Source organism: Artibeus jamaicensis, unplaced genomic scaffold, assembly GCF_021234435.1.
Source record: "Artibeus jamaicensis isolate MK-2021 breed Jamaican fruit bat unplaced genomic scaffold, CSHL_Jam_final contig_1015, whole genome shotgun sequence".
Lineage (NCBI taxonomy): Eukaryota > Metazoa > Chordata > Mammalia > Chiroptera > Phyllostomidae > Artibeus > Artibeus jamaicensis.
In genome coordinates, this window is record NW_026521194.1 from 10,589,273 (window position 1) to 10,607,551 (window position 18,279).

General features: G+C 42.6%; 1 protein-coding gene across 1 annotated transcript in view; it reads right to left on the reverse strand.

The window, feature by feature from the left end:
- XRCC5 (X-ray repair cross complementing 5) overlaps positions 1–18,279 on the reverse strand; it is a 99,785-nt gene that overhangs the window by 56,868 nt on the left and 24,638 nt on the right. The window contains exons 10-14 of the mRNA XM_037132294.2: positions 14,641–14,703; positions 10,763–10,900; positions 9,846–9,933; positions 7,463–7,596; positions 1,605–1,801 (exon numbers count right to left, since the gene is read on the reverse strand). Of these exons, the coding sequence (XP_036988189.2) occupies positions 1,605–1,801; positions 7,463–7,596; positions 9,846–9,933; positions 10,763–10,900; positions 14,641–14,703 (620 nt within the window). The remainder of the gene's footprint in view (positions 1–1,604; positions 1,802–7,462; positions 7,597–9,845; positions 9,934–10,762; positions 10,901–14,640; positions 14,704–18,279) is intronic.

An 18,279-nucleotide genomic window follows, 5' to 3' on the forward strand; every position in this document is an offset into this window, starting at 1 on the left:
GTTTTTTCCTCTCCCTCTTTAGGGAAACCACCTCTAAAGCTGACTGGTGCCTTACGACAAAAAGGGTTTTAAGAACCTTGTAGAAGGGACTGAATCTCTCTTCTTAAATGCATAAAGTACTCAATATATGCTTGTTGCATGCATCATTTCTGCAGTTCTCAAAAACTCAGATTTCTAAAGAAAGGGTAGAGAGTGGGAGTATGAGTAGTCTGTGTGAGCGAGATAAGTCTCAGGCCCCAGGCAGACAACTAGGCTCCCTGTGTCTGACTGCGCCTGACTGCGCCTGACTGTGCCTGACGACATCAAAGAACAAGAAGCCAGCACAGGGGAGCTTCCAGAGAGAGTCAGGGGTAGGATCAGAGCTACAGATGTAATCAGAGCAGGATCAAATCACAGAAGACTAGCTTTTGTGTTGTTTTAACCAGCTACTTTACATTTTATTCAACAGGAGAAGGGGAAATGGCCCCTTTCTTTCCCACAGCAGCAGAAGATAATCAGATCCTGAACTGGAGACAGACAGAAATACACAGACAGAAATACACAGACAGAAAATAGCAAGACTGTGGCGGTGAGAGGACAGCGAGGCTGCTGGGAAGAGGAGGACTCAACATGCCATTAAACTGCTCTAACACACTAATCTAGAGCACACGGCTGATGAGGATGGCAGAGGGGCAGTGGGGTCTTAGGGACAGCCTTCCTAAAGAAGAAGGCGTGACAGACTAAAGAGAAACCATAACTCCAGAATGTGTTAGGAAGGCGCATGGTAGGACTGACTAATCCCATGATACCTTCCTTTTTCAACTCTAACAAAGCTGGGGTATTAACCTCTAAAAAGGCACAGAAAGCATGAAGCTTTCTATTCAACTTGGAAGATAACTCATTAAATTAACAATTTATAGAACCCTGTGAAGGTTTTTAAAAATGACACAATTCTCCTCTCACTGAGTATTTACAAATAATAAGCCTCACTTTGTTACTAAAGATACAACTGTGGGAAGGAATCAAGGAGGAAAAAGTGTGTTCGAAACCTGGATCTCGGAATATAACCTAAAGAAATGAACACATCATTTTGCTTTGGGGGGAAAAGTCACCAATAACCGAACCTAAATCTGGTAAAAATCAATGTTAAGCACCCAAATGATGATGGATAATCAAAAACAATTTCTTACGGTTTGTTTGTTTGGAATGGAAACTGTACAGGTACGGAAAGGAATCTGAGGAGCCAGGGAAACCAACAACGGCTACTCGAAAGCGCGATCTGAGAACCAGCAACCCACTTTAAAAAACAGTAAAATTTAGTCTTAGATAGTCAAAAACTGTTCAGCCTTTCTACATAACTGCTACCAAATTTGATGCTGAGCAGAAAGCGAACAGCCCCAAAGGTAGCTCTATATTCCAGGTGAACGGCAAGAATAAAACAGACCTACAATGGACACATATGAGAACCCAGTATTTTCAATGCAAGGGTCAAATATAAAAAGGTTTCTCCTCCCACCAGCGTGATTCCACAAACCCACAAACAACCCTTAGTCTCAGAGCCCCAGTCGACAATAGCACCAGTCTTATGTAGTCCAATGTCAAATGCAACCACACCAAGTACTTACTTGTCTTGGAAAATGTCCTGAGCAGTTAGTTGATTCTTTCTCTTGATGACTTCAGTCAGGGGGAATAGGGCCTTTATTTTAGAAAGAGGAATCTGACATTTAGCTGTCACCTCTGTGGGGGGATCCAGCATATTCAGAACATGCTGCTGAACTGGCGGCAGATGCTCCTGGGGGTGTAAGGCTCTGTGCAGCAGACACTGTGGAAAAAGTGTAAAGATTTTAAAACACAGATGTAGGCATCAGACGCGGCTTCACTGTACTCTGTGACCAGGGACCCTCCATCTTTAGTTTGGGGGCGGGGAATGTGTCACTTCTACCACATATAGAAGAGGACAAAGAGAGTGGGCCCAGCAGCACCTTGGTTGGCAGGACATGGATAACATCCAAAACGATTGGAAAACAGACCGAAGCCTAGCAGCACTGGCGGCCTGAGCTCTCCTGGAAAAGAGCCTCATCTTATAAAAAGAGGCTGATGCTTGAACTACTTGCAGAATATATGAGGTCCCTAAAACATTAATTCCAAAGACCTCTGACAACGTGGGGTTATAATGTTTTATTATAAGCCTTTCGCCTCCCTGCACACACTGTGCTTTCTCCCTTGCTTAATTTTAGAAAACGATGCGTGGCAGATGGAACAGGTGGCTGAAGGGGAGCTGCTCGGGCTCGGTGACCCCAGGAAGAAGCCCGTGGCAGAGATGAGAATGCTGGTCTGTCTGAGCTCCCCGGAGTGTGGACGGCTCTGCACCGGCTCTTCACCTCTGTGGTCTCCACTACTTCCGCTCCTGTCCAGGCCCCACCATCTCTCGTGTGGGCTGCCACAACCACCTTCTGACCGGTCTGCCTAAATCCACTTCCACTGCCCTGCTGCAGCTAAGTAGAGTCATCTGAAAGCAAGTTCCCTACCATCCTGAGGTGGCACCTAACGCCGCCCCCGCATTCACCTCTGCATCACCTGCCACCCTCCTCCTTACAGCAACCCGTCAGACTGTGCTGCTCCTGTCTCACTCTTATTATGCCCTGCCCACTGCAGACTTCAGTAGTGTGCTTAAAGCTCCCTCTAGATCTCAACAGGCTTGGCCCTTTTTGTATCATTCTGTTCTTCACTAACTGAGTGGTAACTACCACCTCCTCAGAGAGGCTTTCCCCGACACTACCCTACCACTCAGTCATCAATCTTGTTTTATATTTCTGACAGAATTTATCAGTAACTAAAATTATCTTATTGATTTTTTAGTTTGCTTACCACCTACCCTTCCCCCTTGAAGGTAGAGATCTTGGTTGTCCTATTTACTGCTAAATTCCAAGTAACAGTGCCTGGCATATAACAAACACCTAATAGGTATCAGTTGAAGGAATAACAAGAACGGGGCCAAGAGTAAGGCCAGGGAAGGTTCTCTGTTGCTCACAAGAGCGGAAATCTGGACATCAAGCCTCTTCCACTCAATCACCTGTACCGATTTCAGTTTACTAGACCTCAGCCTTGGCCTTTACTTTTCTGGCATCTGCCCAGAAAAGTAAATGCTCTAAAAGGAGCACAAAAAAGTAAGCATAAGGATGGGATACCATTAAGAAAGAAAAATAAATTAGTCAAACTATCAATTCACTGACGTCCTCCTATGATTGCTACAGTATCAATTCCAAGATTTGGCTGGTAAACAAGACTCCTACTATTTCCACCTTTAACAACTTGTACGTTAGTAATTCTGCAGAAAAACCAGGGACCTGAATAGCTCCTGCAATTTCAAAACACAGTTTCCTGCCATAAGGCATATGATTTATACCACCCCATGAACTATTTTCCTACCTTGTAGAAATGTAAGCTAGAGGTCTGCACTCTAAGAAATAAAAGATTTCAGCTAAAATAGTAAATATCATCCAAGAGTCGATGCCTTAATCAGAAAACCCTGAAGTAGAAATTAAGTACCAATTTCCTCTAGACATTTCAAGTGCAGCTCCCTTGTTTCAATACAGCAGCCACAAGTCTTTCTTCTCCATTCCCTTTAGCATCACCAACATTAGGCTTATTTAGTGTGAAGCAAAAGGGGAAACCAAGATGATCCCAAACCCTGTGAACGCACCCCCAACCTCCCTGAGCACAGTTCCTGATTCACAGTGCCCTCCCTCAGGGCACCGAGTACCTAAAACAACACAGAAAGCCCTTAAAGATGGAAGTGGCAATTAAACACCCAACACAGCAGACTACCTACCTTTTGAGCTCTGCAAGATTCTATTCCTTATATTCAATTGGCATTTTTAGGAAAAGAATTAGAAGAAACAGTGGACACACACCTTACCCAGGCCCCTAATGAAAAGCATCCCACATTTTCAGAATGAAATTTAGGCAATTCTGTCCAATAGTGTCATTATCCACAAGTCAATAATAAAGGGCCTATAAGAAATGTTCTAAAGCACCAACCTCTCATTTTCTTAAAGGTCACATTTTAGATAAAGGTAAGTGGGATACTTATAAAATTCACTGAATCAAAAAATCCCAATTCATTTTCTAAAAATGAGGTTATGAGAAAGTGATACTTTTAGTAGCTGAGAAACCTTGGATAAGTCCTAACCTACTTATTACTGTCTTAAGCAACTGTGATTCTTTGATGTGAGTTTTACAATTTGAAAATGACTAGAGAAAAAACTGCCAACCACATGGTTAGCTCAGAAGTTACCAGTATGTTGATTTTAGCAACACTGTATCAATCATTTAAAGGCAGTTTGAATTAGACACTTAAACAAAAGATGTACTTTCAGCATTTCTTTCTGAAATTAGAATCAAATTAACCTCTCGATAACAAATTGACTATTAATCTCTCTCTCCTTCTGACCCCTCCTCCCAGCTCGTTTACCCTGGTTATAAATATTTCATTTAAAAAGGCAGAGAAAGTCTTCCGGTGCCCCACATCCTCCCACAGCTTACTAGGTCCTCTCCCTCTTCTCTCTCTTCTGCAAAGCTCCCCCCTCCAGCACTGGAACCCAGCTCCCTCCCCATTACTCTGCTGAGGCTGGGCCTTCAAAGTCATCAAAGACTTAACTACGAACCCCCCAAGGCCCTTGGCCAGGCTTCCCTGGACTCACCAATGTGCACAGCATTTGATATGATTCTTTCCTTCTGGACGCTCCTCTCTTCCTGTGCCTCCTAAGGCACCCATTTCTCCTAGTGCTTTCTACTTCTCTGACCTTTTGTGGGGGAGGGGGAGGCTGGAACTTTTTTTTTTTTAAACAGCTCTTCACTAACACACTGATGTCCTTCAGGGCTTGTTTTTTAGCCACACACTCTCCCAGGTGATCTCACTTCTTCTGCCTGAATGAGGAGGACCCTCGCATCTACTTGGTCCTGAACGCTCTCCTAGGCTCTGCACCCCAATTTCCAGCTTCCCACTGAGTGTCTACTCACTGGGGGACAGACAACAGATACCACAAATTTAACACCTGCAAAAACAAATGAATTACCTTTTCTGTCTGTTCATTCTGTAACCGACTTATCATAGTGATTTTCAACCTTTCTCATCTCATGGCACACATAAACTACTAAAATTCTGCAGCACATACAAAATATATTTTTGATCTGACAAATAAAACAGGTAAAATTTTGATTCATTCACATCAGACGGCTATATTGTTGTGTTGGCTATTGTTTTTTTATGACAATCTAAGGGAAAAGAGGTCAATGCCTCTGACTAAACAGTCAGGTGTTGCATGTTTTAAACATTCCTGTGGCACACCAGTTGACAGTCGCTGTCTGATCACACTTAATGATGACTGATACCATCCTTCCACTCCTCCAAGCTAGGGTCCTGTTATCTTCATTTCCTGTTTACTTCTTATCAACCACCATCTAATTCCTTAAGTACCATTTACCTACTAAATTTTCTCCTCTGCACTCTTTCTGTCACTAATTTAATTTGAGCCTCGTGTGGACCCCTGCAGGTTTCCTAACTGGTCTCCAGTCCACCTCCTCGGCCACCACCAGACCTATTTCTAAAAATCACGTCACGTACCTACTGACGAAATCCTTCGGTGATGGCCCACTGCCTACACAATAAAGTCCACGCGCTGTTTATCTCCCCTGCCACTTTCCCATCATTTTCCCATAGAGCCAATTCTCTAGTCTAATGGAACTATTTGTGGGTCCCCAAATACATCAATCATTCTTCCTCACGTGCCATTTCTCTTTCCTGGCATGCCCTTGTCACATCACGCCTCCCCTTTGACCTCGGTGAAACCTTCCTGAAGTCACCCACTTGCAAGAATCTCTCTTTCCTCTTATTCCCATAGCAGCTTGGTGCCCAGCACCGCTGCCACTACTGGTTTTGTACCTCTCCTCTCCTCGTCTGGAGGGGTCCCTTCAAGCAGTGGGCTTACACTACCTTTAGCACATGGCATGTTGTTAGTACTCAATAAATATTTGTCTTACAGAAAGTGAACTCAATTTATAAATGCCCTAGTGATGTTACTTCTTTATATAGATAAGCCGTATTAAAAACTTTCCCCCACAAAATAAAAGAAAATTGATAAATTGTAAAAATCAAAGTTGTCAGTTCTTAACAACTCTGAAAGATAACAATGCTTCTATTCATGGGTTATATCTACTCATTAATCTAATAAACACTTAATAAACAGAGACCACCTGAGGTAAATGTGCCAAGTATTAGAAATTTCTGTTTTTCTACACCATGGTGACCTGTTTTTGGAAGCTTTCTACATCAGCTGGTCTGCCCTTTCCTCCCTACAAATGGCAAAAGCCATCCTGAAGTCCAGTTGTCAAAAATACCAAATGAGTTTATACAAGTAATTTATACTTGATTATACTTAGAATACTAAAGCAACTGAGTGAGGACTTTATATGTTAAGCCTCATATTTTTAACTTTAGAACAAACATTACTCCTCCCCCTTACTTAAAGGAACTACACACATCACAAAACCAAAAACCAAAAACAACCCCAAAACACCAGGCACCTTCTCTCGTACAGAAGATGCCTCAACACCTCAACAGGCCCTAACATGGACCTGAGCCACGTGAGGATGCTTTGAGATGTGAATCAAGAGGGACAGGCAATGAATGGTCTCTCCATCACACAGGCCCCTCAGGAGAAGGCCCTCCACTTCTCTGTAGGGCAGCATTTGCCTGAAAGAGCTGCTTGCAGTTTTTCTCGGCTTTTGGGGGTTCAGAGCAGCCTGAGCCCTGCAGGGAGCCGCTGAAGCCAGACTGGAGCGCCCCTGCCCTCCGACCAGGTCGCTCCGGCCCTTCCCCAGCGTGAGCCAGTCGTCCGTCCGCTTTCCCAGTCCCCTTAGTCCAAGCTCCACCTTCCGATTCCTTTAGCACAAGATCCAGAAATTCGTATTCTACATTTCCCTTTATTCCAGTTATTCTTTAATAATTTCACACAAGAACTCCTTTATCTGACCTCCATGCTACCTTTAATTATGACATTTTTGACAAATGTGGCACTGGAACACTTCTTCCCTATTAGTGATTATTGTACAGTTCATAAAAACTCTACTGTTTAGATTATTAAAACACACAGAAAAGTCTCATTCACATAAAATAGAGAAGAAACGCCTGGAAAAAAGCATAAAAGGAGAATATGGTTTTTATTAAGCCCTCCTGAAAAAAAAAACACCACTTCTCCAGGAAAACTAACACTAGAAAGCACCCTAACTTGACTTCCTTCTTCCTAAAAGCTCAGTACTTTCCTCTGAGCAGAGAGCAGAAGGCGGAGCTCTGCTGTCAAACAGGCAGCGCAACGGAGGCCTTCGGGGGACAAAACACGTGTCTGACCGGCCAACTGCCCTAATTTTCACTTGGTTCTCTTTCACTTAAAAAAATACGATTGGTTCGTCTTCCCTTTCTTACCTGAAATAATCTCTGAAATTGAGGATTTGGGATTTTGGTGGTTGGAAATAAGTCTTTGATGGTGTCTTCCTCTTCCTCTTTCTTCATCAGGCTCATGGAGTCAATCAAAGCATCAACAGCACTCAATTGCGCCTCTAAACCAAGGGTGAACAAAGCAGCAGAAACATGACCACCTCCACTGTTTTTCACCGCAACACATGCTTTCCACTCACAGTGATTCCCAGCAATAGCGGTGGGCCACACAGCCCTCACTCTGCCAAAAATAGTCTCCAATTACGCAAACCATTTACCTGAACCTGGGTTTCCTTACCTGTAAAAGAGTTTTAGAGTAGCTGGTCTCTTAGGTCCTTTCCAGCTCTACTGCTCAGTGAACATCTGACAGTGGAATATCATAACAAAAGCAATAGAGTGTGTCCCAGGGGAACGCACCACAGCCACACAAAACCCAGCCTGGATATGGCAATCCAAAATATTCCAAATTCAATGAAAATATTAGAGAGAAGTTAGTAATTAGTTAAAGGAGAGCAACATAAAAACACCCTTTGGTAATGAAGCATTAGCTCTATAAGGACTTAATACAACTTGCATCAGAGTGCAGCACCAGGAAGACACCACTACACCAGGAGAGCAGATTCCTCCGCCATCTCCCCAAGTCAGAATGAGCTTTCCTCTCTCAAACTGCACGCACGCTCGCCAGTGTACATGTCTTACGCCATCCCATTCAAATTCTAAAGATCCTTAAGAGCAAAAACAGGACTTCCTTTATGTCTCTCCTACTACTGAGCAGAAAGCAAGTGCTCCCCAATAAAAATGACACAGCCCGAAGCAATGCAGATGAAAGGTAATGCTTCCAAAAACGCTCTACTTAAATGCCCATGTGTGACTTTCATTCTGCTGATTCGTACAGCAGTTCAGCTACTAAAAGCTGAGGCGCTATTTCTGGATCATTCACAGTCACTAGGCAAGAGGCAGGAAAAAAGTGGTTCCTAAAATGTCCATTATGCTTCTATTTGTCACCTTTTCAAATTTCCCTCTTGAACAGCTACTACAAAATGAAAGAGCAGGTATTTATCACGAATGCTTTCTACCCGGTTGTTGGACTTTCTAGGGGAGGCTCAGGCACTGGCCCAGCCATCACCACCTGAAGCTGATGACTGCAGGGTCCACCTGGCAACTGTAGTAGGCACTGCCTGTGTATGAACATTTGGTGACTTCCATTTGCCATCACAAGCCAGCACCAGGCCAGCTCACTCTAGCTGCACACCCCCACTTAAATGTCAGCTTGGGAAATATGCGAAACAGTTTTCATAATACATTTTTCCAATAGAGAAAACACAACAAAGATATGTCAACTTACAGAAAATAAATCAACAGATAGGAGATCTTTAATGTTTTAGGTCCTGAGTGAATGATGTATGCCCTTAATTTCTCAACAAAATTCTCTTTTTTAAGTGTCCTACTCATTTAAAGTTTGGAGAGGTAGAGAAAGAACACAACTGATACACTGGCAGCTTCTGTACATTAAAGTTCATGCTTAGTTCCACGTTGATGCAGAGGGACCCATTTCTGAAAGAAGATAAAGATACAAGCCCTAGAAGTCCATTTGTTTCTGGGCCTTTTTCTGCATGCTGTTCCTAAATGATCTAACCAAAGAAACATACAGAGAGAAGCCAGTTTTGAGACTTACTGTGCAGTTTCTATACCAACACAGATACAACTTGTAAACTAAAACATCTACTCATCATTTTGTGTTCTTTTTGGCATGCTCTCTACATTTGGCCCATTATTACAACTGTCTTCAACTGTGAGCTCCCTGGAAGACAGGATATGCGTCTGTGAGAATCATTCTGGGTAGCACCCTGGTATTTGCAGCCAGACACTTAATAAAGGCCATTCCTCATCAAGCTAGAAGTAACTCCTGGAAATAAGGAGCAATGGAACTTAAACTGTTACTGAAAGCTACAAAGAAAGGGTAAAGAGAGAAGGTAATCTCCAGCACTATCACTTTTCAAGTCAAAGTTACAATACATTTTATACAAAACACTGAAGTTCCAGGCTTGATAATGCATGCCTACTCAATCAGCAGAGGGCAAACCTGCTACAAGTAGAGAATGTACAGCCATTCCTAGCAAGCTGCTCCTTAGGCACAGGACTAAGTCAGAAGGGGGAACCCAGAGAGTGCTTGGAGGGTTTAGGACAAGCCTACCTCTATCACTGGAAAGGTACACGATGAACCACCTTCATCATTACTGTGTATGATGTGACTTGGATCCAACTAACTCACCCTGCGAAACTTTAGCTCCAACCAACAACTACAGACACGATTTCCCAAGAATAGTTTGTGTTTAGAGCCAATTAGTGAACAAAATGGAAATAAACTCACCCGTGGGAGTGTACTTATTATTTTTCAAGGATGAAAACATGTATTGCCGCAAGTCTTCCATGAAAGGCAGCTGCACATACACTAAACACTAATGAGAAAGAAAGGACAAAAGCAAAAACAACCAAATTAGTGGAGAAATATAAAACTGCCCCAAATGCTGTGAAAGTGGCACAAGTATTTCGAGAGTCAGACGGCTCGTGCTGGCACATGGAGAGTACAGTGTTTTGATTTCCACTATTAGCTGTACACAATGGCAGACAGCACCCAGAATATGAAACATGAAAGGCATGCGTCAGAGAATGCCCTTCAAAGCACACCTGCACAACGCAGAGCCCATACGACAAAGGGGAAGGGGTACGGTGCCCGGAAGGCTGCTGTGCAAGTCAAGATGTTCGCGGTCTCTTTTCCAGTTCTGCCATAGTCAGTTCTTTGAACAACAGGAAATGGTAAGGAATACAGACCTGTATTTTAGACAGGAGAGCCCTAAATAAGATGAATTTCACAAGGAGCGTGATAAAATCACATCTTCGATCTTTATCCCTAGTAAATAAAGGTGGCTGTAAGACAAACAGAGCTAATCTCTATTCCTGTTAGGTTCTGAGACACCAGAGAGGATGAGAACCAAGAGAGTCACTGGACTGGGCAAAGGGAGGTCATGATTAACCTCTACTAATTTGATTTAAAGGTCCTTTACATAGCTATGTATTTATACTATTAATTAATTTATGTTCTTTCATTACTTGGGAGTTTATGAGAAATACAGAATCCCAGGCCCCACCCTGGATTTACAGAATCAGAATGTTCATTTTAACGAGTTCCCCCAAGTGATTCCCACGGACATTAACAGTTGAGAAACACTGTTTAGAATAAAGAACACAAAGGGAAAAAAACACGAATAAAAGGCCTGTGGGTTTTACCTCATAGGTGTCCTTGATATGAGGAAAAGCCACGCCAACTTGAGGATTAGTTCTTCTGTCATAAGCATATCGAACTATGGCCACCATGTCTAATTCATCCAACGCATGGATCAGGGACGAAAGGGCCACAGCTGCTGCCTAGTGAGAAGATGCTCGGATTGACACACATCCAATGCAGGTGAATTTTCACAACAGAACCACATACTCGTGAGACTCTGTTCCACCTCGTTCCTGTTTCAGAGTTTTTCAAAAGTACCCTAAACCCCCTTCAAGGCCACACTGTACCCATTTGCATTTGATCACATTTACTGTACTTCTTCTGGAACTTTGTTATCTAAAGCCCCTCTCTTATCGCTTCAATCTTCCTTATCCTCTGAATTCATACCCAAGCCCTCTAAATAAAATCAAGTCTCAGCCTTCCTAAACGAAATCTTTTTGTCCTTCCCTCTTCATAAATTGACTATCCATATCTTTCTTTCCTTTTACCTCTAAATTCCATGAAACAATCGTCTTGCAGTTGTCCCTACATAGAACACGATTATTCTTCTATCTAATCCAGCTACTGACCCGACCTACGGTCTCACTGAAGTGACCCTCTGCGGTCACCCACGGCCTTCTAATTGCTGAACCCTCGTTTCCCCTTCTGTTTGACCTCTCGGTGGCAGCTGACCATCCCTTTTTCTACACTCCCTCTTCCTTTGGCTTCAGAAACAACACTCTCCCCTGATTATTCTACTCCGTAAGCCCCTCCTCCCCTGGTTCTTCTCTTCTCTCAACTAATCTTGAAATTCTGTTCTTGACCTTTCCCTCCTCTTCTTACTTTAAAACTCTAGTTGGGGATTATTTTATCCAGTCTCACCAGTTCATGAATCAAAAGTATGTATATTTAGCTTTAAAACTCTCCTAAGATCCCGACTTACTCACCTGCTAGCTGGTAAGCATCTCATCTGGTTAAACCTGGGGTATCTCACACTGTTCAGGACCACAGCTCACTGTCTCCCCCCCTCTCCCTCTACTCCCTACTTCCACGAACACCACGGCCCAGCTGACCGAGCACGCAGCCCCAACGTCTTCAAGAATGCCACCTTACTCAGCCCTCACCTTCGGGTGGGCACCAAACTGCCAACTCTACCTCCGTGCCATCTCTCAGATGTACCTGTCCTCTTCCATCACTGCCTCCGCCGTCCCTAGAGCTGTGTCACTCCCTTCCACAATACCTCCAGTGGCTCCTCAGTCCCAGCCTCAGCGAGCCGACTACTATTCCTGGGCATGTCTTGTGCTTTCCCTCCTCTAGCTTTTTATTCATACAATTCCTTTCTAGTTAGAATAACATCTCCAACTCTCCAAGTGGCTCTCTAGCTTTGATTGCATTTTTAAGGCTCAGTAAATTGACACCCTCTCCATTTGATCTGCTTCGGCCAGCTCTCCCCTCTCCATTACTCCCCGAACACTTTATCTGTACTTTTCAGTGTCATCGCTAACCCTTATCGAAGTTATCTGTGCACATCCCCATTTCCTGCACTAAAAACCTACGACCTCAATACCCTGTCTTCAAATCCTCTACAGATTTCTTGATAGATTCATTACCTTTTCCCTTCAATTCAAGGAGTATTTACTTAGTGCCTACTCTTTGCCAGGCCCAGTCTGAGGGCCTGTAAGAAGACAAGGATAAGTACCTGATCTCACTGAGCTACTACATTCTTACTTGCAGACGGAAGAAGTGTACCAAATACAGAACGTGTATATCCTAATATGTCCTGTAAGAGAGACCAGATAAGCACAATGGGAGTATGAGGAAGAGATTACTTCCAATTTGTTTGCAAGCTTTTATCTGGATGCCTCTGATAGGATCAATGGGGATACGTAAAGAAGGAACAATGAGGTCTTGAATGACTGCTGTATTATAACACAACACTATACCTGTGGGAAACTCAACCAAAGCTCCATTTCCTTTCCTTTCTCTCCCCCCTTCTCTTCCACATGCAGTGCAGATCAGCACATAAAAGTGCAGATTCTTCATATAAAAAATAATTATGTTAATGACCAAAGAAAACACTTTTAAAAGGGAATTTTCCACAGAATTGCAGAGTACTGGAGCTGAACAAGTGCTCATCTAGTGTAACAACCCACACGAGGGAGGAATTTCCTCCCCAGCATCTGACTGGTGGTAGCAAAGACTGCTGGGAAATCTGTGGGCCGGGGATCCGACCACCTCACAGGGAACTGACCCATTTGCAGGTAGTGGTCCTTGGTGACGAAACAAATCTTCATCTTGAACAAAACTACCCACTGTTGGTTCCGAATTCCCCTCTGGTCAGAAGCACAGTTTCATTTCTCCTTCATACAACAATTCTCTAAATGTATGAGGAGGGCTGTTGCGTCTGCCCTTCCTCCCCTATGATCCGCACACGTCTTCTCCACACCATCCTTCCTGGAAGTGCTCACATGACGTGATTTTCTTACACCTCTGCTTCTCTCATAAAGCCCGATTGGTTCGTGTTACTCTTTAACTCTGACATCGAGAACCAACACAAAAAGTAGCCTCTCCCATTAGTAGACAATTTTTTTCTGAGTAAACTCAAAGTGCCCCTGTGATCCACAGTCTGCACGAGGCGGGATTCCGCTGTGCCAGCCACGAGGCCGCCCTTGGCTAGCACGTCGAGATGATCACAGCTTTGTGAGGTGCAATCACAGGAAGTGATCAGAATTTTCTTTGTGTGAAGGGAAAATAAGTAGGGGTTACAATGTCAACAGAAGTGAAAAATGCAGTTAAGATGTGCTGACAATATTACACCAGGACTGCATGATTACCAGCAAGATTTGATTCGAGAGAAATCCAAGAACCAGGACTTTCAAATCTGAGGATCCACAGATGCCCAGTGTGCGCCAGTGAATCTGTGCGGTACTGAGTGAAAGCCCAGCGTTTTCTTCCCCAGCTCTAACCGTTCTGACAGAGTGAGGGCACACCACTCACCAGACGTGCGGTCAGCTGCCTTCAGAAGTCAGGAGAAAAAGAGGGTGAAGAGGACTAGATCTCGCCACCCCCACCCACCCCTCACCCCAGATGAGCCTTTTACAACCAGTTTACTAATTTTAAATGCAAATGCTTCCAGGACTTGGAAACTTGTTTCAGTAATCTTAAAAAGACACTAGATTGTAATCTTCCAGTTTAGATCAACATCTCCAAGGAAATAAATTCTGACTTGGAGGCTACACAGAAAATATTTACAGAGGAGGCAGGTGCGAGTGTAGGATGCAAGAGCCATGGGTTGTCAGCCAGGCAGAAACCGGCTGAAAACAGACTCCTGCAGGAAGGTGGAAAGCGAGGAAGAGCGAGGGAGGGGCTGGACAAGACCAAGCTCTCCTGACAGAAGTGGTCGGTGAGTCAGCGAAGCACACCCACCCCCAGGAGGCTGGGAGCCGGCACTACATGCTCCATGTCTATGAAAACGAAAACGGCAATCTGACCCCGGCTTTCCTGAACATCCGACTAGGAGCTCCCATACTGAATGCATGTGCTCAAATGTGTTTTTTCTCTTTTTTTATTGAAGTTATTGAGGCAACACTGGTTAATAAAATTACATAGGTTTCAGGTGTTTCACTGTACATCATCTGTATATTGTATTGCATGTTCACTACTCCAAGTCAAGTTCCACCACCATTTACTCCCCCAGACCCTCTGTCCCTCCCCACTTTCCCCTTTCTTTCTGTCAGGTGTTGTTTTCAACACTCACCTGGTGTCTAATTGCAGGGCTACATCCTCAGGCTTTGTGCTCGTGCTATGATAAATTCATGTATTATTGCTTCATTTTCAGAGTTAAAGGCCCTGAATAACTCCCTCAAAAATGGCAATTCAATTCTGTGGCATTACAACTCACCTCATCACCTTTAGCTGCAAAGACTTTTAGAACCTGATTTCCCATAAAGTACTTCCTGTGGACCTGCAAGAATAAATGAGGAAAGACTTAGTTTCAATCCAAAATTAAGTAACACATAAAACCATAATGCCACGTTATTAAGAAATCCTGTTGAAAATGTTCTTACTGAAAAACATTCACAGGTGCTAGAAACAATCTATTACTTGAGGTTCAACTAAATTCAATACAATAAATATCTGAGCACCTACTACACATAAAACATGGTTCTGGGCACTGTATCTGAGCACCTACTATGCATCAGACATGGTTCTGTGCACTATAAACATAATAATGAACATGATATAGACTGCCCTGAGGAGCTTAGATAGATAAATACGAGATTAGCTACACTGCAGGACTACCATACAGTGTTACAAAAAGACAAGAGTACAGTCTTACAATACAGTATACACTTTGGTGCTACGAGAGCATGTAAGAAGGGCATCTGGTTTGGTCATGAAGGGCCAGGGAAGGCTTCTGAAAATGGTGACACCTAAATTAAGATTTAAAGGATGTGTATGAACTGAGATTAGAAAGTCTGGGCATAAGTGTCCTGGGCAGGGATAAACAGTGTGAATAAGTCTATAGCGACATAAAACACAGCAAGCACAGCTGGGGAACTGCGTCTGCAGCAGCACTGTGCCACAGTACAAGGGTAAAGGGAAAAATGAGATTAGCGAGATCAGCAAAGACCAGGTCATTGGGAACTGAAGAGTTCCCAATATCATAACTGTGCCTACTGAACAAGATCAACTTCTCTCTGATCCATGCAATCTTGAGCCTGAAGCTTATTTGTAAGATCGTGTTGTATGCTGTATAAGGCAAAGCTTCTAAAATGATTTTTCCCCTCCTGCCTTTAAAGCCGAGAAATTATGAGCACTTTCATAGAAACAGTAGCTCAAGACTAAGTCCCAAAGGTGTGAGGGTGAGGCCCATGTAATTCAAATACCCTCCATCGCCAACTGCCAGTCCCCATTTGAAAACCATTATTTGAAGAAATATGAGAATAATCCTGTATTTTTAGTTTGCTATATTTATATAGACTTGCCCTCCCCTTAGAATTTTTAATAGCTCTTGACTGATTCAAGAAGAGCTACTGATATCTCTTCCTAAGATACCTAACTGACTTTTCAAAAGACGGCCAGACATTTGGGTGACGTTCTGGCTAAATTCTTACCCATCCTATAATTAGATACCCAGAACACTGACAACTTGGAGAAAGACAAATTCAGAGGACTTTTAAAATTTGAAAAAAGAAAAGTAAGTCACATTTCAAAAAAAAATACCCCGAAGCAAAAATTCTATTTTATATAATGAAATGTTTCTGGAAATATTAGTTTCATTCACTTTAAAGGAGTTTGAAAAATGTGTAATTTTATTAAAGATAATTACTAGTCTGTTTAAAGGTGTGTGCTTATACTTGATCTTAGTTGATATGGAAAGCACCTGTTCTTAAGATGATGTGTGTGCATTTGTTCAGGTGACACATGCGCCCTGGCCAGGTGGCTCAGTTGGTTGGACTGTCACCCCGTTCACCGAAAAAGGCTGTGGGTTGGACCCTTTGATACCCGGGTGGGGCATGTGAGGGAGGCAACCAATGTTTCTCTCTTTCTCCTTCCTCTTTCTCTAAAATTAATAAAAACATATCCTTGGGTGAGGATTTTTTAAAAAGATAATATATGAAAGTAGTTTTGTAAAAATTAAACTTCAAAAATGAGACTGTCCAGCCCCAAGTGATTTGGCTTAATGGGCTGAGTGTCATCCTGCAAACCAAAAGGTCACCAGTTCAATCCCAGTCAGGGCACAAGCCAGGGTTGTGGGCCAGGTCCCCAGTTGGGGGTGTGAGGGAGGAAGTTGATGGATGTTTCTTTGCACATTGATGTTTCTCTCCCTCTCTAAAAATAAATAAATAACACCTTGAAAACAAATGTTAAAAAAAAATGAGACCATCCATCTGGGGGCAGGTTACAACTGATCAATGGCACAGGCTCTGGAGTCAGAGAGATCTAGTTCAAAACCCACCTCTACTACCTTCTAGCTACATGACCTTGGGCCACTTATTTAACAGCTCTGGAGCTCAATTTCCTAATGTATACAATACATATTACAGCATCTATCTTCTAAAGTCACAAAAGAATTAAATGGAAAGTTATAATAGTATACTGACTGAAATATTATAATCACTCAATAAATAGTAGCTATTATTTTCATTCTACTTGTCTGAGATTGTACTCAAGATAAAAACAATTTAGGGCTTAAAAAGAAAAAAATGATTTAGAAAAATAATCCATGACTTAAAAGTTAATTTTAAGTTAATAAAAATCTTAAAAAGGTAAAGAAATTAAGCCAAAAAAAGAGAAAAAAACCAACAACAACGTATAGACACAGACAACCGTATGGCGACCGACCACCAGAGGGAAAGGGGGTGATGGGGTCTAAGAGGGTGGGGCGGGATAAATGCTGATGGAAGGAGCCTTGACTCGGGAGGTGAACACACAATATAGAGATGATGTGTTACAGAACTGTACGCCTGAAACCTATGTAATTTCATTAACCAATGTCACCCCAATAAATTAATAAAAATTTAGAAAAACGGAGAATGTACATTTTTGTTCAGCTCACTCTTTGCTTTAGTAGTCAACTAAATAGGCCCCCATTCCCACGCAGGCACTCAGTTTTTTGAACTCTGAATTACACCTGCAGATGTGATGGACAGACCTTTACTGCCTGCCTGGAACTAGAAGACCCACTTCCCAATAAGCCAGCCTCTTCAAACAGGTCTGAACAACAGTTCTGTCTCACTGAAAAGATTCACAAGCACTGCCATTAACAACCATAAGTTTTAAGTTTATATACCTCCCAAAATGAATCATTTCACTTTTATGGAAAGCATGTTCAGTGTAATTTGTTACAAAATTGTTAGAGACTATCAACTTCCAAAAAGTATTTATTTTTGCCATTCAAATCTCATCGCTTTGCGTAAATCCTCCCGATTTTCAGCTTATGAGTCTTAAAAAAGTGTGTAACATTTTGGGTATACAATGAAAAACATTCTCCCCAATCCCACTGAATTAATCTAACACTCAATTACGCAGGGACTATTTGCTTAAGCAACATAAAGAAGTTAAAACCCAGTATACTGGGTAATATTTATTTTTATTTTAATTCTCAATTGAGTTCACCTAGAATCAACACATTTTTTTAATCCCTACAGAGCCTGAAAAGATACATTTTATAACTTATTCATTCCCTTTGGTTGCCTACCTCAGAACAATTTCATCTAAGATCTCCCAGAATCTTTAAAACCCTTTCTAGGATAGTACATGGTTATCCTGCGGCCTTCGGTGAATGCCTGCATTTCCCACTGTGTCTATTTCGTGCATCTCTGCATTGGTATCTAAAAAACATATCAAGCCCTGGCTGGTGTAGCTTAGTGGGGTTGCACGCCGGTTCCCTGCAGGCCACTCCCCAGCAGGGGATGCACAAAAGGCAACCATACATTGATGTTTCTCTCCCTCTCTCCTTCCCTTCCCCTCTAAAGATAAATAAATAAAAATCTAAAAAAAAAAAAAATAAATAACAAAATAAAAAACATATCAC